The 23,397-nt window shown below is 37.8% G+C and overlaps 1 protein-coding gene across 3 annotated transcripts in view; it reads left to right on the top strand.

Moving 5' to 3' along the window:
* Positions 1-22,760, top strand: part of NOX3 (NADPH oxidase 3) — a 43,326-nt gene extending 20,566 nt beyond the window's left edge. For 2 of the 3 annotated variants that reach the window (XM_035322456.1, XM_035322454.1), the window contains 6 exons: positions 1,170-1,262; positions 2,435-2,688; positions 6,042-6,204; positions 14,231-14,377; positions 17,110-17,234; positions 19,436-19,743. In XM_035322456.1, the coding sequence (XP_035178347.1) occupies positions 1,170-1,262; positions 2,435-2,688; positions 6,042-6,204; positions 14,231-14,377; positions 17,110-17,234; positions 19,436-19,562 (909 nt within the window). In that variant the 3' untranslated portion in view covers positions 19,563-19,743. Of the gene's footprint in view, positions 1-1,169; positions 1,263-2,434; positions 2,689-6,041; positions 6,205-14,230; positions 14,378-17,109; positions 17,235-19,435; positions 19,744-21,611 lie in introns of those variants that run through there. The other variant, XM_035322455.1, reaches the window with a different exon arrangement.
* The last annotated feature ends 637 nt before the right edge of the window (positions 22,761-23,397 follow it).

The following is a 23,397-nucleotide window of genomic DNA, read 5'->3' as shown; positions in this document are numbered from 1 at the left end:
CCCACTGTGCAGAGACACCTGTAGTATTTAGGGACAACGGATGTGTTGGCTTTCTGCTTTAACTCAGAATCTTCAGGCTTATGATGGTTTCTTCCCATTATTAAATCATGCATTTTTTTATTTTTATTTTTTTTAATTTTCAAGACTTAACCTTGGGAAATTGCTACTCCATCCTCCAAGCATGTTCTAAGGAAGCCACATAATTTTATGGCTCGCTTCTCATAAAACTTACTTTATAACCCATGTTACCCAGCTTGTGGAGCAAAGTCAATGTTTCAGCAAGTAAAGTTACTCTGGAAATTTTAAAAGCCATGTGATTGTGCAGTACTCAGATTGCTAACATGAGTTATGCATGTAGCTGAACTGGAAATAAAACTGTATCTCCTAAAACAAACGTCTTTTTTTTTTTTTTTTTTTCCTGAAGATTCTATTACATCTAATTATCTAAGCTGTAATGGTAAAATTCAGTAAAATCATCAGCTAGTGTCCTTGAATAGCCAAGTACCTTGGATCATACTTCTGATCAGGATGTACAATCAGCAAGTACAAGTACAGCAATCCTCTGCAACAATTAAAGTACAACCATCTTAGTAACCTAGATGGAAAAAATACATTTCTGGATACAGAGCTGACTAATTGATTAAATAGAAATACATTTTATTTCTGTTATTGCATATTTGGGACTGAATGTTTTCTCATGCAGCTTCAGAAAACACACAGCTGACAATTACAGGTACTCTTATCCGACCCTTCTGAAATATTTCAGACTTTGAGGAGCAACAAAACAGTGAGGCTATAATGGGTATCAATGTATGCATCTATACTTCCTCCAGGTCCAACGATCTCTCTATATAACTCCTAAACAGATTAATCCTTTTGCCTTTTAGTAGGAATGGATTTTAAAGGACTCTTCTTGGCCAGAACACAGATAGATATTAGCACTGCTTTTAGAGTGTGCCTGTGATGGAGTCCCATATGTCTGTTCTGTGAGAACGCCAGAATTGCTGCAGCAGCAACAGAAATACTCTCTTGAGAAAGGCAAATGAAAAATCACAGAAGAGAAAGCAAATACTTTCATTTTAGGCTATCTGCTGATTTAAACCAGAAATGCAAACCATTTTTGTAGAAGTTGAAATAAATGTTGTTTTTTAATATGCAACTTCCTGCAGGCTTGGAAGTGGGTTTTAAGTCCTGTGGTGTTGTATATCTGTGAAAGAATTGTTAGATTCTGGAGATTTCAACAGGAGGTGGTCATTACTAAGGTATGTAACATAGCATGCATGTCTGTGTAAAAAGAACACAATGCCAATGACTTTTTTATCTTTTATAGATAACTTCTCTATATTATGACCTTATTTTTTTTACTTCCAGCTTCAGCAGCTCTTTCATCATTACTATGGTTTCAGCCAAGTATTGATTTTAGCATTTTTTGCATTTATTCCAATAGCAAGTCCATAAGAATATTCTATATGGGACCAAACTTGATTAATGAAATACCAGACTTATAAGGCTACACCAGTATATCACAAACCTCTGTGCTGAAGCTATCTCCTTTCAGTGAACTGAAGCACATCTTCCACTGCAGTAAACGGCACAGAGGCCCTTGACTTCAGCACGATACAGTTTTTACTTTAAAATCTGGAGGCTTCCAAGTAGATTAAGCGTTATATTATCAGTCAGCATAAATAGTCAAAGCATCATTAAAACTAGTACAACTGTGCCAATTTATCCCAGTTGTAAATGCCTTTGTGTGCTGAGGCCCCGATTAATTTGTAGTAGAATGAATCAGGGATGTGGCTGTTGGAGCAGCTGTGTCCACACATATCAAGCCAGTGATCAGAAGCAGGCTTATCTTGTGTGAGGGGGAAAGCATCCAGGATAAGTCGTGCCTCTGATTTCATAGGGTGGTTGTGATCTGAGCATCTCAGTATGCCATGTGTGACATATAAAACTGTCTGCTTAACTGAGATTACCTCTTAATAAAAGTATTTTAGGATTGAAGTCTACTGGGCTTGATTCTTCTTGCCAAACCAACAATAATCCTACCCATACATACAAGTTAATTCTGTTACATGAGAGGAAAATTGGAAAATTATTTTAGCATGTCAAGGAGTACTTCTGCGTAGGCTCTACTAAGATGGAAAGTTGACAAAATGTTGCTTTGTTACTGCCTTTAATCTGTCTCAGACTCACAAAGCAAGCTGCTGCATGTTTCATACTGCATATGCTTGCAAGTTATTGGGCAGCAGCAGCACTGCAACACAGAGGTTAGGCCATTACCTACAAGACTTTTAAAAATTACTGTGCATCCCAATTTTTATTAACTCATAGCTGAACTCAAGTAGAAATGATTAAAACATCAGCTATAGCTTAATGGAAACAAACTATTACTTTTCTCAAGGAAAACAAAGTCTTCTCTTTTATTATTGTTCAGGTGGTGACACATTCTTCTGGAGTCCTTGAGCTTCACATGAAGAAGCATGGCTTTAAAATGGAAGCTGGTCAGTATATCTTTCTGCAGTGCTCATCAGTGTCATTGCTGGAGTGGCACCCCTTCACCCTCACCTCAGCTCCTGAGGAAGACTTCTTCAGTGTCCACATCAGGGTGGTTGGGGACTGGACTGCAGCCCTCTTCAAGGCTTTTGGAGCAGAGGAAAAAGCTTTAAAGGAGTTGGGGATGTTACCAAGGTTTGAATATCAAACAATGCATTTTAAAATATTAATTTTACATTTTAAAATAAATGTTAAAATTTTTAATTTCAATTAATTCTGTGGGTGTTTCTTATGGCACTGTATTAGATCATAGTTCTGGATCCAGAAATATGCCATTATGGTAAAAAAAAAAAAAAAAAAAAAAAAAAAAAAAAGAGTCATGAGCTTAGACCAGTAGCTATCAAGAAGACCTGATGAATAATCCAAGATTTCAAGTCCTATTCGATACCTAGATCAGTATTACTATCATCTAAATCTTCACTATCTATATCTATAGATATCCATTTTGATATAGGGGTACTTGTGAGCTAAATTAAAATAACCTTAGAAAATATCTGCTAGATTTTTGCTTGGATGCTTATGTTCTGGCTCACATCACCTGCCATCCGAATGTCAAGTTTACCTCTTTTGGTTACATAGATATTTAGTGGCTGCAGAAACCTCTGACTGAACCTTATTTCTTTCTAACAGTCTCCCTCAACTCTGTCTCTGATGCCCAAATCCTGTCCTAATATATAAAAGTTATTGGCATTTATATTCTGTATGTGGCATCTTAATCCAAGCAAAATGTTGATCTTTCATTGTTGCAAACAGCAGGCATCTGCTGAAGTTAATGGAGCCATCCTGACTTACACCTGCTAAATATCTGGCTCTACATGTGATGGATTCAAACCGTTTAGCTACTCGCAGCTATAGTGGAGATTTTCACCACAGAAAACAGCCCGACAGAAGATCGTTTCAATTGCAGGGGAGTGTGTAGGGTCTGCCACTGAAGTGACTGCTTCTCCCCCCAATAAAATTGCTTTTGATGAGGCGGTTCCAGTAAAACTAAACAGCAAAAGGCACTTGTTTAACTACATTTATATAATTTAGTGGGACTTGGATGCTAGTGAACTTTCCCCTAGAAAGCTTACGGATGCCATTAAGCTCCAGACGCAAAAAGACTGTCAGGGCAGAGAAGAAAGTCTAGTGTGGTCCTTGCATTATCAGTTGATAAGAATTAGAAATGAAAGTTGAGCCTCTGTTAAAGGCAACTGGAATGAGAATTATGCTATTTCAGCAGAACTGGAGCACAAATGGTCTGAAGTGATTGACAGCCAGGGCAAGGGAGAAAGAGAAAAATATCATCAAATGTTGCTAGCCACAATGCAGCATTGAAATGAACACTCTCATATATAAAACCTCTTCTTTATAATCTTGTTAGGCTGCCTAATACCACAGTCCAGGTGCTTTCTTGAAATATATTAAAAAGATTATTTTAATAGTTAAGCTAGCAATAAAGCAAAAAAACAAGTCTTTTTCACATTTTCTGTATCTAAAGATAAATACCAAGCTGATAGCTATAGTCAGAAATAACATCTTGCAGAAACCAAGCAGAAGACAAAAGACATTTAGCAATTGCATGATAAGGTAAGGTTCTAAAAACAAAGTATGCATACTGCAATTAATAAAGGAATGCTAAAAGAAAATATATATTTGAAATTTATTTGAAAGAAAATAAAGTTGAAATAATATAATATAATAAATATAATACATATATTTGAAAGAATATATATATATATATTTGTAATCCATAGCTAGGAACAGTCTATATCCCTATTCTCTAGTCCTCTCTTGGCATAAGCAATTGAAATATATTTTTGTTACTTTGTTTAGTATCGTCCTACCTTCCAACACAATCTCTGGTTCAAATGCATGGGTTGTATAGTTCAGTTTCTCTTTCCCTGCCTTCTTGGAGTCTTTGTATTAGGCTAAGATCTCTAGCTGCTGCAGAGCAAGGCATTCAAACCAATGATGGGATCTCTGTCACCTGCTGATTTAGGAACATACTGACAAGACAAATAGCTGTAAGGAATTATTTAGATATAATTGATCCTGGTTTATAGCGTGCTTACAGATTAAATAATATCTTGAAATTCCTTCCAGATCAAATTCTTCTCAATCTACTAACAACAATGAGAATTGCTACCAAGCCCACATTGAACGATGTAGAACATTTTACATACATAACCTAAATCATTCCTGTTTTACAAGAAATTTTGAGTGCTCAAAAAGCACAGGACTTGACAGTAATCTGAATAATGACATATATTAAAAATATTTATTTTTTTTTTATATCTGAGGCCAGATTTTCAAAAGTTATCCCTGAGTTGCTGTTTCATTCAGCATTTCACTGCTGCTACTGCAGTTGCAGAGCATTTGGAATACTGAAATTAAAATAAGCCATGTGACAAGTATGAATGAAAGGGAGAACATTTGCTAGGACTTCAAGTACATTTCAGGAAAACAACAATCAGGTTTCAGATCCATTGTGTCCCTATATTGATGTGTACCATTGCTTGGTGATCCTACTTTCCTTTCCTATTAAAACATTTAATTGTCCCCATGTCTGCATATTTGTTCATACTGTTGAAACTGAACTTTTAAGATGATTTATGCAAGAAAGAGCACAAAACATCAGAAAAACTGAAAGAAGGAGAAAAGTCAATTTTTCTGAAGACTTGGTGTTAGATTGTGAAACAATCTTCCAGAGCACTTACGTTAAAGACAGACTAGACAGAGTACTCCAAAGCATAGTGTGTATTTACATTTCATGTTTCTAGAGGAATGAATCAGATTATGTAATAATCTTTTTCATCTCTAATGTTGGTCAAAATGAATGCTTCAACATCAGAAACATTGATTATAGGGGCTAGCAATATAAATGTTTCTCCTTACAAATTTCACCTCTAAGTCAGATACTAAGTACAGTATTATTGCCAAAAATGAATTTCTGAAATATTAGTTGTTCTGAAAGAGATGAGAAAATATTAGTTTTCTTGCATATGATGACCTCTTTTTGTTTTCTCTTTTATTACTTTAATACATAAGGAGAACTTTTCAAAATGATTAACATAATCAGTTTGTCTTTACTTTGATATATACAATACAGAAACTAAAGCTTTAAAACAGGATGTTTTTCAGTAATTCATAATTAAATATGCAAATTCCTCAGCTAAATTTGGACATGCAATTATATGACTAATCACATTTCAGAAAGCCAGAAAATTGCAATTCCATGCTTAAATAGATGGCCAGGCCCCAAACCCACATGGGTGCTCTTGTTCTCTCATTTCAGAAAAAAAAAAAAAAACAGTTGCTTTGCTATTAAATGACATCCAATGAAAATTAAATGTGTTTGTATGGGTTATTCACATGCCAACTTAGGCACATCATTCCTCTTTTATTTTAACAGAAGCTCAATTTTGAAAACAAGTAGCCCAACACATTTTAAATTTTCTGTCACTTTATACATTACTGATCCCTGACTAAATGTTTTCTTGCTGTAGGCTAGCTGTGGATGGACCATATGGATCTGCAACCACAGATGTTTTTCACTACGGAGTGAGTGTGTGCATTGCTGCAGGGATAGGAGTCACACCGTTTGCCTCTGTTTTAAAATCCATTTGGTACAAGTGCTGCAATCCTAACACAGTACTGGCACTGCAGAAGGTAGGTGGGAAAGTTTATCACGCCATTAAAAAACTCCACAAATAAGCCAATTGTGCCAGGGTAGAGAGGCAATTCAGAGCTGGAGACTCACTTGAGTGCTATAACCAAGTGACTCAAACAGTCATTCACATTCCAGCTGCTTCAGGAGCCATTGTGTGGTAAGGTCTCCCAAAATCCCTGTCATTTCCTGAGGAATTAAGTAGCCCTAGTTGCAGAGTTTTTAGTAAAAGGTGAAGAATAAGATTTTCCATAGAAATTGGAGACAAATGCAGAATGTCTTTCATAACTAGACTGATATAGAGAGAGCTAGAAGACAAAATTGTCTTCTTTCCTATAAAACAAATCTTGCAGGGTCATTTCAGGGAGCCCTGATGACACTTGTTCCTTGTCCAGCCACAGGCTTCACGCGGGCCCTTGGGGTGCCTGTCCTTACCCAAAAAGCTGCTTTCAGCAACCACCAGCTGCTTTTCTCACCTTGCAGAATCAGAGGGACATTAGCAAGAAAGAAGGAATGAAAACAGGCATTTAAGCTCTGGATGAGATTCATATATCAAGATGCATATTGCTGCCTGTAAACCACTTTAATAATTTCATTGAAAAACTATACTATGGGCTCCAAGGCATGGATGGCACCAATTAACATAACAAACTCTTGATGGGAGAAGCTGTTATACATCTTCTGCTAAAGAATAGTGTGGCAGCACAAGAGGACGGGTGAAAAAAAAAAACGGGTGAGGCAGTGTGAGGGATAAGAAGGTAAAAAAAAAAAAAAAAAAAAAAAAGTGTTAAATGTGTTCTTCCCTATCTACCATGGCAAGTGGTAACTTGCAGATCTTACTGCTTCCTTTAGCTCTTTTTTTCAATGTAAGAGCTGAATCAGGAACTGTTCAACATTTCACATTTAAGGACAGATGTTGAAATTGCGTTGGAGTGGACAGATCTCTGAGAGGGTCAGTACATACGGAGCTGATTGTGGGGCCAAGGGGCTGATTTTTCTAAATGAAAGAGTGTTAAAGCTGGCATCTTAATGACAAGCTGCCACTGAGAAAGCGTCTGGGATTTTAGCAACTGAGGAGTTGAGGACAGGTTCAAATTGCCAGGGGGGATCTTTGAGGCAGAAAAAGCTGTGAGAAAGGAGGGAAATAAAAATGAAAATATGTGCTAGATGTGAAAAGTGTACTTGCAAACATTCCCATTGTACCAGAATGATTATTTCCAGTGGAAGGAGAGCTACATATATGCATAGGTGTGTTACAAATGTATATTTAACGTTATATATGCAAACACATAAAATTATTATTATTATCATTGCTGTCATTGTCTTAATGGGAAAAGAACTGAATTTAAATATACTTTGAGAGAATAGTATACCCCAGGGTGTTCATCTATAGCTCAAGGAGAATATTGGGTAAGTGAGTCTACAAGGAAAATTGTGTGGTGCATTCTGCCACAGTTTTCGGTTATAGAGTTCAGTTTTTAGAATTCCAGTGAAATACAAAAGTATAATGATTTCTGTATGTCTTTTCTCTATATCTTGTTTTCCATATTGGTGCTGTGGGAATAGCAATGCTTATTTTTCACGTGTTATAAGGCTAAACTTCATCACTGTAAAGTACTTTGAAAGCCTGGATGAAAGGTTCTTGGGGAAGTTCACAGCATTCCTAACCAAAAAAAAATAAAAATAAAAATAAAAATATCAGTCGCATTGTCAAGAACAATTATTTATCTCCCCTCCATTGGTTAAAACCTTCCACTTGTGGTATAATTACAAATAATTTAATCTTCTTCAAAGTATTCATCACTCTCTGCCATGATGAGTACCATAGAAATATCTATTAAGGAAATAAATAAGAGGTTTTTCTTTTTTTAACAGCTTCATTTTGATTTGAGTACAGCTATCATTATGCTTATTGAACTAATATGTCTTAGTGTTGCCCACATACAGTTGAGATATAAATACTCATAGCTGCCATAATGTCTGCAGCTGTATAACTTAAAAAAAATAATTAAATAAATAAAACACAGCAAATCAAAATGAGTACACATTTATCTAATTGATTCTTCACAATTAAGTAGCCTTAGAGCCTTCATTTCCCCATCATTCTTCATGATGAGGAAGGGAACTGCTACTAGTTATGGCTAGAAAGTTTCTACTGGCTGTAGTTGAGCACAAAAATATCTTTTTTTCACATTAGTGATATAATTTTTCAGACCAAATGCTGTTGAAATTGATTAAATTGTACAGATTCATCAGATGCAAATTTTAGCAAACATCTACTTTCTCTTTTACCCTACATAAGGACATAAGAAAGAGTCTCACCAAAGACCCATCTAGCTCTATATCATTTCTCCAACAGTGGCTGTTTATGGATGCCATGGGAAAAATGTTCAGAATGGAAAATCATACGGTGATATTTCTTTGTTGTACACTTTCTTGCCTTTGAGCAACTTGCAGTTCTGTAATGACTTGTTACAAGAGCTGCCTCTCTGCGTTTAATAACCGTTAATAGATTTTTCTTCCATGACTTTTTCTAATTGCTTTTTAAACCCATGTAGACTTTTGACATCTATAGAATATCATGGCAGTAAGTTCAACAGCAGTCCAACTACTCATTGCTAAAATACCCTCTACCATATATACGCTTTGAGACTGACCGTACCTATCTGAGGTAATCTTCTGCTTTAAAGTCCACCCCAGTCCGTGAGTTCCTCAGCATAACATTTTGGCCTGAAAAACTGGGCTATATTACTTGTCAAATGTGACCTCAGCTGTCTTTGAGAGAAGTTTTGGCCTCTTGCATCAGATGTAGGGGTATGAATTCTAGTCTCATCTTGCACTTATATGAAAGGCTGCCTGCTGCCACCATAGCTCCAAATCAATGCCCTGTTGTGCATACCCCTGGCTGCCGGCACTGCTGCAGCTCACCTGTAGAGGCCCACTGGCTGAAGCAGCTCTCTGATCCTTTTTGATATGCTATAGCCCATGGGCAGCATGGCTTATCCAGGAGCAGGAGGGGTTTTTCAGGGAGGTTTCCAACTGCAGATACAGGAGGGCTTTGCAGTGAGCAGTCTCATGTCTAAGGGGGAGCAGCAAGATCCAGGGATGAAGGTGTCTCTCTGACAGCCCTGGCCTCATCACCTTTTACACCTCATTGGTGGAAAGATGGGTTTGCTCAGAGCCACAGCTCCCCTTCTGTCTTCAGGGAGCAGGGAGAAACAGACAGATGGTCACCAACAGATAATTATTAATGACTTTCTGCGTGATGGAAGATGATTTACACAGTATATTCTTTCACCTTACAGGAAAGAACTATCTGAGCTTTTCCTCATCTGTTGTACAAAATTAAGAATAGGGGAAAATGAATGATAAATATGCATGCATTGCAAGGGAGTAGAATATTACAGAAATATAGAAATAAGCAACTACTCAAGCCCTTGCATTACATTTCTGATTAATAGCAATCCTGCATCTAACTCAATTTGCAAAAAGAGCACTTGGAAAATTTAAGACAGTTTACTTGGGCAAGCCATCAAGCTGATGAATGTAGTTGATGGGGGTAGGGTGGGTGGAGACTAATGAATCATAAATCTAAAACAGATTTTAAGGGTTCTAAATAATTGCACAGTCAGTTAATATTATCAGGCTTACAAGAAAAATACAGGATTCAGAATAATTGTTTAATTATAGAAATGCACTGATTCTGGCCTTATTCTACAGCTTTAATAAGGATGAATTTTATGGTGTGTTTATTGGATTTTAATTATATATGTAATATGCTGTGCTACATTATGGGCACTTGGTGCAAAGAAAGGAAGACTCTTTCATAAACAGCATTTATTTTAACATATTATACCGGAACTCCTCCTTGATCTAAGGGAAGAGCAAACTTTTTATCCATAGGCTAGCCCTCTCCACAAGCTCTTTTCTTTCTAAGATTATAGTCATGGTTGAAAATACTTTTTATAATGACAGTCCTTCTTCATTAGCCAGTGTTCTCCACTGCTAACATGAAAATTAGAGGCAGGGCACTGGATACAGCTTCAGCAGAACTGCACCAGCAATGAGTTTAAGGAATTTCTGCAGCTTCAGGAAGTGATATCCTTTCTCAAGAGGATTGTGCCAGAGGCAGCTTGACCTAATTCGGTCGAACTGGCTGTTACCGTGACAGCTAGGTCTGTAACCAGCTAAAACCACTCCTTCAAGTTCCATAGCCTGATATTCTGGAAAGTATTTCTACATTTCCAGGACCACATTGTCTCAGCTCATCAGCTGGCTTTTCTTCCTCTTTCCCTGAACGTGCTTGGAGCCCAGTCCTGCCCACTTGCTCCCAGTTACTACCCTGAACACAGCTCATTATTCATTTAGGAGCACCTGCCTCCTCTCCATACACACATACTACAGATATATTTCCATAAAATGAACTGCTGAAAAGACTTGAGAAATGAGATGATCAAGTAGAGAGAGAAGAAATTTCTCACTACAAATCAACAGCCACAGTGTGATACAGACTGACAGCGCTCTGTGGCCTCATTTTCAAGGTGCAGTGGGTGTGGAACAAGCAAGGACTTCATGATTCATCCACAAAATAATAAATAAATTAAGCTTAAGGCTATAAATTATATATTTCTGCTAATTTAAAATAATGCTGTTGTTAGTCACAAAAATGAAATGCTATGAAGTCAGTGGGCTTGCTTTTTCCTCATAACCTATGTCAGTGTAAATCAGCAGTGAACCCATATAAAGCATTATTTAAAGTAAAACATTAAAACAGAATAGGAAAAAGCAAACAGCAAAGATGGTTGGTGCTAACATTCTGCAGACAGTCCTATTCCTAGGCAGTAAAAATACCCTATTTAACCTTGAATGATTTATCTCTGCTTACTAGGCTCATACTTCATTTATATTTCTTACAGAAACCACAGATGGTCCCTTACGGCATGCTCAGATCTAGGAAACATCTCAAATTACTGTTAGTCTCTTTCACCAAATCTCCAGTGAAGCATGGTATTACCACATTTTTCTCCCACCACCTTACCAGAAATCTGACAACCTGCTATATTAAAACTCTGGGAAATCTCTTTATAGCTTCCTGGTTTCTCCTCTGATTTTTCACTTCAGAAATGTCCAATATGCATCTTTAGCTCATTGATCCTATGGAAAAGATCTATAATTTCCAAACATTCAGACCTCCGCAGAGTGATCATCTTGGGGACAGACTTTCTAGATTACATTTTATACTGAGATATAATAAAAAACAGAAGGGCCTGGTGAGCACAAATAGAGATGTGTTGGAGGAAATTAAGAGATTTTGCAGCAATATAAAAAATCATAGTGACAATAAAAATAGTGCCAGCCATCCCATCATTATAAGTTTATAGTTGACCTCCATGTCATTCCTTTTTAATCTGAATTTGTGTATTTCTAAGCTTCTTCCATGTATCCTTTTGGAGGCATTATATAAATTACACTCAAAATTACATTGTCGAGAGAACCGCTGTCTATGAGCTGTTGAAAGGACTGACACCAGTCAGTCTTTGAGTCCTTGGCAAAGAAATGCACAGAACAACGAGCACTCTTTCCATCACTGGATTTTCCTGATCCTACTTCCTGGTGAGCAGAGGAATTATGAAATTTGGGAACATTGGGTTCAACCCCAGGACTGTGGGAAGAAAATTGTGTGTTGCAAATATGACCCTATGTTCTCTTTCCAAATTGATGTACCAATCTTTTTAAGATCTCATCACTGGTTTCTTATCTCTGGTTCCAGTCCCACTCCATATGCCTCAGACATTTCATTCCCTCTGGTGGTCTGTTTTCCCAGAGTTTCGGTAACCCTCCTCAAATTTCTGGCCACAATTTCTTTAGACTTTCTGTCAGTTTTAATTTTCTCTACACTACTTATCTTTGTTTACCTCTTTACCTTTTCCATTATATTTTTGTCTCATCCTTTTGCCATTATACCATAAAGACACACATAACATCTTGCATTCAGGTCTTGCTGCCCAGCCTCATGCTGGTCTGGAGAAGCATCCATTTCCCCAAAGGTAAAATTTACATTAGCTGAATGCATATCCTAAGCGTGCAATGGGGCTATAAATAACTGAGGAAGAACTTTTAGGTCTTGAAGTTAGCCTTCAAAAATTCTCCACTCAGTATATGCAGACCACCTCACCACACAAGCTTGGACATCAGGTATCTTTTTTGGAAGGACATAATGGCCTTGGAGATGTATGCTCAAGACTCTTGACTGAGAGACCTTATATTGGTTCCAGATGGTTGTCCCTGCATGCAGCTGTGCCTGGCACACAGGGTATTTCAAGGTCTGCTGCCCTCTGTTCGAATGTAATGATGGATTGCATTAGCATGGCAATAGCTCCAGAACTTGAGTAATAAGAATGGTGATCAATTTGTGTGTATATATATATATACATATGTATATATAAATGGTATATATAATTGTGGTTCATTTGTGCTTCGTGGCAGTGGCTGGGCAGACACCAAGTGCACTTCAGACATTTATCCCCTAAGTGGTTCAGGAATTCCCTTTCTTGTCCTGTGCATAGCTGGATGGGCTTGAGACAATGGACTGAGATGAAATGAGGTGATGGGCAGCACTGCCAGACACCTTCACAGCTCAGCATTTGACTGGTTAGTGGAGGAGGTTTCCAGGTGGGAATTTCCAACTGTTCTGAAGACTCCCTGAGGCAGCTCCTGCTCTGCCTAAGCCAGCTGTATGTTTTAGTGTGTTGATTAAGATCCTGGGAAATGAATCTCACAGGTTCTGAGACTCCACAGATGGTTCCAGATGAAAATTTGATTAACTTGTACATGGACAGCACCCTTGCAAATAAACAGTTCCAGCAGGAACTGTTCCTGCAGATATGGACATGCAGGACAGTCTTTTATACATAGTTAATTAGTTTGAAGATGCTTTGTATGTAGGTAAGATAATTGATCACAGTAGATCATATGCATGCTGGAGTGGTCACAGAGGTCCCTGGGCGACCTGGATTTAAGTATTGAGCTGAACAGGGATTCTGGGGAGTCTCACCTGATCCAGCTGAAGATAGCACAATGAGGACTCTTAAAATAGAAACATGCATCATCATATGGACAGTGATTGACCTTCTGGTTTGAACAATCTGATTCCCTATGCAAGCATTACACTATGCCAAGATCCCAGTAAATTACAGGACAACTTGATCCCAGCCTCCAATTTCTGCCTGGGAAACGAAGTTTTAATAGTTGGCTCTCCAATCCAGCCTACAACATTAAAAAAATAAATAAAATAAAATAAAATAAAATAAAAAATAAAAATACAGCATATGGAAGATGAAGCTAGACAAATTTAGAGGAAAAAAAAAACACTGTAATTTTTTCATATAGAGGAGGTCTTTAACCAATAGAAAACAAAATCATGGGATTGTGGTTCATTAGACCCCTGTGGCAACTTTACAGTTACAGTTTAATTTTTTTTTCTAGAAATTATATGCTCCAAATTAAACAAGACATGCATTAAAAAAACTAGGGACACTCTGTAGACTTTTTTATACAGGGTATTTAACTTAAAGTACATAACCAATACCTTTTGACCACATCAACTGTCAAGCTATGGTACAAAGTCTTAAGAACCAAGAATTCCTTTCGTCAGTGCTGAGTGAAATTGAATTTCCCTGTTCATCATAACTGAAAATCAATGCAAAGTTTCAAAGGATTTCAATCTACTTGCAAGAAATGCTGGATTAGGTAGTCTTAGTTAAAGGTGTACTGGCAGAAGTTGGGAAACTTGTGCACTGCCTAGCTTCACTGACACATAAATCAATCTTCACTCAATCTTTAAGAAGAGAATGAATTATTATTTTTTTTTAATTACAGAGCCTCTTCGTCATCAAAATGATGTGTGATTCTGTTTAAATTTACAGTGGAGAAGAGTCACACACACTGTGGTTAATGACTTGAGCTAATCATTAGGAAGTTTTATTGAAAGTTTTCTTCTGGCTTAATCTCTTTTCTTTTATCTGACAGGTTTATTTTTACTGGATCTGTCGGGACCCATCTGCATTTGAGTGGTTTGCTGATCTTCTGTTCCTTTTGGAAACAAAAATGGCTGAAAAAGGGAAAAATGATTTTCTAAGTTATCATATATTTCTTACTGGCTGGGATGAAAGTCAGGTAATGATGAAACTCTTATGAGTCTGAGTTAATGTACCTTGCTTTTCCAGTATGGTAACATATGGAACAGGAACAGATGAATGAATGATGGATGAAACAGAGAGACAAAGAAATGTAAATATAAAGACACCAGACTGTCTGTTTCCATTTCCATCTCACATTTAGAAAACCAGGAACAGAGAAATCAAGCCAGTGATGCCTTCAGCCCAGTCTCTTTTCTTGGGCAGCCCTGACTACCACGTTTCAAACACAAGTGCAGAGAGCCTTTTGGGAGCTTGTGAAGGGACATTTTGTCCATGTTTTTGGAACATTCTTTAAATATATTATAGCATATTTATACTGAAATATGGAGGGTTGTATAAAAAGCATTGGTTTTGTTTACTCTTATTATTTACTATAATTTTTGTTGTTCACATATATGTCCAGTACACTTTTGAATCCTGCTGCATTCAGAACATTCTGGCAACAAACTCTATAGACTAATTTATGTTGTTTGAAAATATATTTTCTCTGATTGAGTTTAAATTCAATATTTTATAATTTCAAGTTGTCATCCCACCATGAGGTACTTAATTCTTAGACTGGGTGGCTTTTAATCAACTTCTTTAGTCTTTACCTAGACATAAAAGAGTTGATTTTCTCTTTCTGTATTTTTTAAACTGATCTCTCAGATCACACTGTGATCAGTTAGGCACCTGCCAGAAGATCTCTCACAGAAAAGTCTTTGCTCTACTGTTTTATTTCCTGCTGTCTCTATGGAATGCAAGGATTAAAATCTGATTAAAAATCAGATTTCAGAAATCTTTCCCCTTGCTGCTTACCACAAAACAAAACAAAACAAAAACAAAACAAAACAAAACAAAAGTTTCTTTCTGCCTTCTTCAGGGATTTGATCAAGTAATGAGGTATGTGTAAAAAAATGTATTCAGAAAAATCTCTTCCCATCGTATAGTAGTCATAGAAGAAAGCAGTAAAGCAGTCATAGAAGTCACTACTCTGCATTACCAATAACACGAGGTATTACCTAAAATCAGTTTTGAAAGAAGTTATTCATGAACCTAACAAAGAACAAAGCTGTCCTCATCTCTTAGCTGTCGACATCTCACATCCCTCTTGGGCAAATATCAGACCAAACGTCAGGTAGGCAGACAACTATTCTTGCTGAGGTGCCTGACTCTCCTCACTTGTGTGCCCCGCACATTTCTGAAGTCTCTCCTTCCCTTCAAGCCCCTTTGTACAGTCTCCTGTCAGCACTGCTGTGTTATCTGGTGCTGCTGGTTAGGTGATATAGACGCATCGCCGGAGTCATGCTGCCTCTCCTCTACACTGGTACTGCTTTTGCTCCTGGAGCCCCTCAGCACCCCACCTCCAAAGAGCTAGGGCAGAAGAGGATTGCTTTTCAGTGGCTACATCTCAAACAAAGCCCAAGACCAACTGTGCTTCGTAATTGCCCCCCCTTCTTCAGAGATCCACAGAGCTCCCTCTTATAGGTCTTCTTTATTGTTCCAAAATTCTAGTTCGTCACTCATAATTTGAAATTCATCTCCAGTAATATTTGGATGATGCCTAACTTTACTTCATCCTGAAATGAAGCAGGATGGAAAATGTACGTCTTCTAGTGCACCTTCTACTGCTGGAGAGTGTTTACCTGCCCCCCACTTCCCTACCCCCTCCCCAGACATAAGTTTTTTTCAATGTCTCAGGCTCTTTGTATATTCTTTCTTGGTATTGGATGGCTAAACAGATATGGCACAGGTCTGCTTCTTCCTGGATAAGAAATTAAGTTTCAGCCTATTGTTTCTTGTAATGCTCTTGAGATTCTTCATTAACATTGTGAGCTATACAAAGGACTGACACCAAAAATCCAGGAAAAGTTCCACTTGATGTGAACGGAAATGCCCTCTTTGCTCAGTGGCACAATTTTGCTGTAAGCAATTCAAATATCCTATGTTGTTCGCTGCCTCCCACTCCTACCAAATACTTTGATTTCTTTCTTAGACCTCCATGACACTGGTCCAAACTAACAAGGAGTTTTTTTGACCTCTTGTGACAAATGAACTTGACAAGAATAATAGATTTGTTAATCAACATGGAAGACTCATAAGATTCATTAGCATGAGAAATATGCAATATTACCATGAAATGGATCTAAATTTCAGCAGCCACTTCTGAAAGAGATGATAGTGGCCTGAACTAAATGCAAAGCCCGTTTTTAACTTAGCTCTCCTCCAGTAATTTCTTGACAGTGATAGTAACAGAGATAGTCTGTAATGAAAACAAGTGTATTACTCCTACAGAATAGCAGCACAATTAAGAGAACTGATGGTTTTGTTTTTATATCTAGTGGTACTCAGATAGCATGGAAATGCTATAATGATGCATATAATAATGCAAATACACTTTTTTCCCTTTCCTAAACTCCAACTTTAAGGCCAACTTAAAGTTGGCCTTCTCTGCAGAGAATGAAATGTAAGGTGTGATATTCAAAGACTGAGGAGAAGTTTAGGAATCCTGCCTGTAAAAGTGGCATAGTAAAAACAGACTTCATGAGTACCCCTACTCTCCTCTCCTCCCCTCTCTTATCCTCTCCTCATTGCCATTTGATAATTACAGTTTTCTTTCCCTTATTAATACTTATGTCTTTCACTGAGAAGCTGTATTATTGCTTTCTCCTATTACTTGGAGTATACACTGTTGATTCTAAAAAGATTATCTTGTAAATTTGCCTTTAGGCTACTCACATAGCCCTACATTATGATGACACGATGGATGTAATTACTGGTTTGAGACAGAAGACCTTCTATGGAAGGCCAAACTGGGACAATGAGTTCAAGCAGCTAGCCGAAAAACATCCTAGGTAAGGCAGGTTGGCTCCTAACCTTGTTAGGTAACTTGTCTCTAAGCATAAACAGTGGGAGGAGGGGAGGGCAAACCTTTCTAAATGACCCTTTTAAAATAATTTAGTTTTTTTTAGCTGTGTGGAAAGAAGATTTATGCTTAATGAAGCTTTTAATGAAGAAATCTCGGAAAGAGAATGCCAATAAAATCTAATTTTTGGACAAGAAAATCTAATATTTAGAAGTATTTCAATATCCTGGCCTTTGTCCAGATATAATTGAAACACACAATCCAATTACTGTTCTGCACAAAGGACAAAGTAGCATTAATTTCCCTTGAAGATGGTTATTAAAGAGATAAACTGTGATTTTTTTCTTATGATGTCAAGGATATGTTTTTTCCCTGAACATATTTGGCTACTCTTGCAAGACTATGCTGTTCTGGTATTAGTTCATCTCTGCTGGCAAAGACAGTTCATTTGAACTTGGTGGATTCGCTAGTGGTCTGAGAAAAGCTTCTTTGTTCCTGAAAGTCTTTGAAGCAAGAATTTGAAATATTTTTGTGTTCAGCGGTAGAAAAATCCAGAATCTTTGGGACCCTTTATGATTTCCAAACATTTACCTGGTAATGCAAAATAAAGGCTTGCACTTGGGAGACAGAGATACAAAAAGAAGAAAGAAGAAAACTTTTTTTTAAAGATGAGAAAGCTGAGAAGGAGGAGATCAAAGAGAATACAGTAAGCTACAAGAATACCATACAAATACAGAAATAACAGTAATAGAGAAACCACTTGATAGAGGTCAAAATAAATACAATCAGGAAATAAGGGAAGATTAAAAATAGAAAGTGGCCAAGGGCAGAAAATATGATTTTTGAAAGACCTTTTATAGGAGTTCTACTGCAAAAACAGAGCTTTTTAAAGTTATAGCTTAAACATTATAATTTTGTTAGTTCTTTTAAGAACAGCTGAGAAAAGTATGGTTTTCTGATGCTCAGGGAAAGAGATGGGTGTTTGCTTTCTTTACTGGATCTTGTGATATTTCCTTAGAAAACCAGTGCTCAAGTGACAGAAAATTCTGTATTTGCTTCTGAACCTAGATGTACATGTTGATGTTCAACTTCAAACCTCTTAAAGAAAACACTGCACGAAATATACACTCCTTGTGCACACTGAATCAAAAAACACCCTACCTTTTCTTGCTCTGAGTTACAAAATTTTCAAGAGGTGAAGAAATTCAAGAGTTTCTACTGTAGGATGGAACAATCAGTTTGTATGAACTGACTAAATTTGGGGTTGCTGCATCTAAGTCCACCAAGTTTCCCATGGTGCAACAGTGTCTTTTTGCACAGTAGCAGGAATATATCACTCAGGTTGAACCTGAGTGCGATCAAGAACTAGAGCAGTATGGGGGGACTACAACTTTGGCACCAAAATCAGATCTACAGCCACTCCTTTCCTGGAACAAACTTTTTGAAACACACTGTTACTTGTCACTTGCATTGTGCTTAAGTAGACTCAGCTTTCCCCAGTAGCACAGCACATGTGCATCTGTGTGCACGTATATAAGTTTAAAAGAACATGTCTTGTGTAGTTAAAAGCAAACTCTTTAAAGCCCTTTGCAGCAAGAAACCAGGTTTCCAGTTCCTTTCAACACACTTGTGCACTTACAAGCACAACTGTTTGTAACATTGGTCATCAGGTTCTTGTTATTTATGAGAACTATTTACCTTTTTATTTTTAATTTTTTAAATCAGCCATCAGTATTAAAATGAAACAAACAACAACAACAAAAGAAAAATAATCAGAAACAACTGAATATTTTATGCATTTTTAGGGGAAAAAAATTAACTCACCTGGAAAAAAAGCACCAAACATTTTCAGGCCAAGCAGTGTGTTTGTTTCTCTGAATTAAAAAAAAAAAAAAAAAAAAAAAAAAAAAGTATGACAATCAAAACCAAAGAACTATGATTCAAAATAATTTGTGACCTCTAATATAGCAATCCAAATAAATAAAGCAATATGACATAATAAACACTGAAGTATTAAAATAATTATACTGTAATACTTTGTGACAGTAGCACAAAACTTTTCAAATGTATTTCTCAAAAAGCCATTTCAAAGGATACAAACAAAGCTAGAGGCTGTCAAAAAGTGCAGTTTATCTATTTATTCTGTTGCTTTTATGTTTTTTTTTTTCATTGTTGTTATTGTGATTACAGCAACAGTATTGGAGTATTCTTCTGTGGACCCAAGACTCTCTCTAAGATCCTTCAAAAGATGTGCAGCTCTTATTCATCAGTTGATCCAAGAGGAGTTCAGTTTCACTACAATGAAGAAAGTTTCTAGGCTGTACTTCTCAGTTCTGTAATAGGTATTACCAAGTTGTGCATTTTTCCTCACCTTCTCCTGTCCTTGTCCCATTCTGCAGCAATCAGTCCAGATGTTGAGAACCGTAAATTGAAGCAGCTGCACTGACTACAGCGGAAAAATGCCATCCTATGCCAACTAAAGTTTTGGACCCTATCCTTAACCTTTCCTTCAAAGAACCAAAGGGCTGATTCTTCATTGCTTAGTCAATGATGCTGCGAATCCAACCAAACCTCTGTGAAAACAAATACAAATCACTAAACCTTAAAGAAAAAGGTGTGAGAAAAATGGCCATTTAGATCTGTATGTTGCTATTGTGTATGATCAAACTACTACTGCAGGCAATACTACCATTCCTGCTGCTTAAATCATGCCCAGTCATTCAAAGCATTTTTCTTCCTGGTGTTCTGATCTTGCACTTCTAGTCTCCTACTGAGCACACATCTACATCGTCTTTTGTGCCCTGGCAATACTGCTTAAATATACACTTCCTAACAAATTCCTTTTGACCTACCAACACAGGCACCATCTCAACCCACCATTTCTGCAGTGATACTGGTGGTGCATTCAATAATCTAATATTTTCTGAAGGTTAAGTAGACTCCAGAATTTTTTGCTCTCAGCAAATGGATCTCCTGAGACAGGCAACTGAAACTGAGGGAAAAAGTAACAGGTGTCCTTTAAATGCCACACTGCTTCATGGGCATTGAAGAATAGGCTTTAAAAGATAGGGATTCACAGATATTAGAGGGTGGCTGAGGTGGGAAGGGACCTCTGGAGGTTCTGTGTTATGTGTCCCTTCTTCCACTTCTTCTGCCTCCTTTTTTTTTTTTTTTTTTTTTTTTTTTATAATGAGAGACTTGTTTGTTTGTTTGTTTTAATGAGAGACTTGTTCATCTGTGCAGGCCTCCTGCCACCTTTGTTTGACGTCCTCCAAAGCCAGATGGATCATTTTTGAGCTGATTCTCGAAGGAGGTGATTCTCAAAAATCATCCAACTATATGGATCTCTCTTTCCTTCAGGACCTTACATAGAATCTTTCCAATAAGGTCCCTGGCAGAGTCTACTCTCCTGAAGCTTAGGGTTGTTAGGATTTTGTTCTTTGCCTTGTACCTCTCTCTCTGGATCCTGAACTCCACCATCTCATGGTCACACCAGCCAAGGCTGCCCTGAACCTTTTCATACTTGACCTGGTTTGTAAGTGTGAGCTCCAGCAGAGTGTCTGCCTTAATTAGATCCTCAAACACCTCCATAAGGAAGCCATTATCACTGTATTCCAGAAATCACCTGAATTGCTTGGTCCCTGTCATGTTGTCCCTCCAGCAGATATCAGCGTGGTTCAAGTTCCCTATGAGGACCAACACATGTGCCTATGAGACTTCCAGTTGCCTGAAGGAGGTCTCATCTGCTTCTTCTTCATTAGGTAGTTTGTAGTAGATGCCCACCACAACATAACCCACATTGGTCTGCCCACTAATCTTGACCAGCTCTCAGCTGGCTTCTCATCCATCCCTAGGCCGAGCTCCATGCAGTCCTGTTGCTCTCTCAATTACAGGACAGCTGCCCTTCTCATCATCCCAGCCTGTCCTTCCCAAAGAGCCTGTAGCCATTCACTGCTGCTCTACAATCACATGAATTATCCCACCATGTTCCTATATTCCCAGTGAGATCGTAGCCCTTCAAAGGTATGCAAACCTCTAATTCTTCCTTTGTCCCCTCTATGCCATGTGTGTTAGTGTACAGCACTTTAGAGAGGCATCCTGTCATGTGGGTTTTCCAGAGTAGGTATGAGAACTTCCTTCACCATGCTGTCCTGCAGGCACTTGCTTGTTTGCATGCAAATTCTTGCAGTGGGCCTCCTTCTGCCGTCTTATTTGCATTTCTCATCTTTCAGTTTGTCTTGTAACTGATCCAGCCTTTCTTCACAGGTCACAGACTGTTACCCAGAACAGTTTTTTGTTCTCTGATATGCTGATGTAGCTCTGAGAGGTAGTTACAAAACAATAAGTCATCTTTTCACCTCTGCAGACCTTCTGAGGTGGCTGCTTGGTGTAGGTGTACAGTTCAGGCCAGCTACTGAGCTGTCTGACAACCGTGTGGCAAACAAACCAGCCAGGGGCCAGCAGTCCCTGGAGTCACATCTTCTAACGTGGTGGGACTAGTGTAAAGCTGTGCATGCCACAGTTCAACCAATGGTGCTGTCTCCAAGAGATGACTGTCTCCAGCTGGTTCGGTGAGCCAGCCTTGCAGCACATTGTGTGTCAAAGTGATGAAACTATGGCCTTCATGAGAGCCCAATCTTTACTCCCACCTTCTAATGTCTCCCATTGGCACAAGAGCTGCCATTGCTATAGTTCCTGTCCTCCAAAAGAGGTGCTTCCCTCGTAGCTTTGCATTGCTCATCCTCCAAGTCTACCCGAGTGTATAATCACTGCCTTTCAAGACCTGATGTTGTCTTGCACCTTCAAGTACTATTTGTACTTATCTTTGTGACTTCAGCACTGTTAAGCATGTGTAACATCAGATCACTTTAGAAGGATGGGGGAAACAACATAAAAAATGTGGGACTCATGCAAGCTAGAAAACCATGGAAAATATTTCCTTACTTTGCTCCCTCAGCACAGAATGTTAAAGAAAAACTACACCCAAATTGGCCTGAGGTGTAGTGAAGTTCACTAGGATCACATAAGGCATTTACCCAGCCACATAATAAAGGTGGGAGGCAGAAAACATCCTGTGTATATCTTGAATAAGATGAATGACAACGCTATATATGTACGCTTATACATACACGCATGGGAAATGCCCACTAGAGGGGACATAGCTTTATAGACAAAAGAAACAATAATAAAAATTATGTCACAGAGGACTACAAGATTATTTTATATCTTTTTTATTGGAGGTTAATGGTATGTGTGAAGTGAGCTTGATCTACAAGATACGGTTGTATTATTATTAAGTTTAGGGCAATGGATCTTTATTTTAAAATTGTTGAAGTTTTCTTAAACGCCTGCCTGTGTGAAATGATTAATGTGGTGCATACTGTGTAGCAGTAGAGTGAGTGGAGAATTAGAGCCTCTGCCAGTTCACCTAGAGGCATTTATCTTTTATTTTTTTCCCTAGTGCCCGTGCTGAGCCTCAGGGTAAGCTGACACATTTTTTAATATAAATTAAGCTTCTTTTTTTATGTGCGTTGAAAATCTTGAAGGAAATGAGAAATGTGTGTAGGCACCAATACCAGCTGCCATTGCATGAAAGAAAGAGGTGACAATTTCCTGCAGATTCTGAATGATTGTTTTAATGGGGTTGGATCGGAGGTAACAAGCACAAAGATATTGTGCTGCCAGAAAAACAGGATCTGTTCTCCCCCTAGCCTCATGCAACAAGATGTAACATTTAGCTTCTGGCTCAACATGGCATCTCTTCACTGCTTTGATTTATTCCCACTTTTGCAAATCACTGTGGTATGCTACAGGAGATGCATTTAGAGCCCTTGTTATAGTTGAGTAGCACTGCTGTTATCACCACCAGAGGAGAATTTCACTTGTATCAGGACTGAGTGACCTAGAATAAAAGAAAAATAATAATAATAATAATAAAAAAAAAGTGGGAAGGTTTGTTGGACTAGGATGAAACTGCATTTAGGTTGAATGAAAATCCCTTTATTACAAATACAATTTAAATCAAAATGGAAACTAGGAAGATTTGGCTTCCTGCCTTGTTTTGAATAGCACTGAGCACACAGCAGCTATGATAATGTGAGTGCATATGTAATGACTCTATTATTATGTTTATATATGGAAACATCATTCAC

This window comes from Oxyura jamaicensis, chromosome 3 (assembly GCF_011077185.1).
Source record: "Oxyura jamaicensis isolate SHBP4307 breed ruddy duck chromosome 3, BPBGC_Ojam_1.0, whole genome shotgun sequence".
Taxonomy (NCBI): Eukaryota; Metazoa; Chordata; class Aves; order Anseriformes; family Anatidae; genus Oxyura; species Oxyura jamaicensis.
The sequence above is the reverse complement of the archived record's forward strand: the minus strand, read 5'-3'. Positions and strand labels throughout refer to the sequence as shown.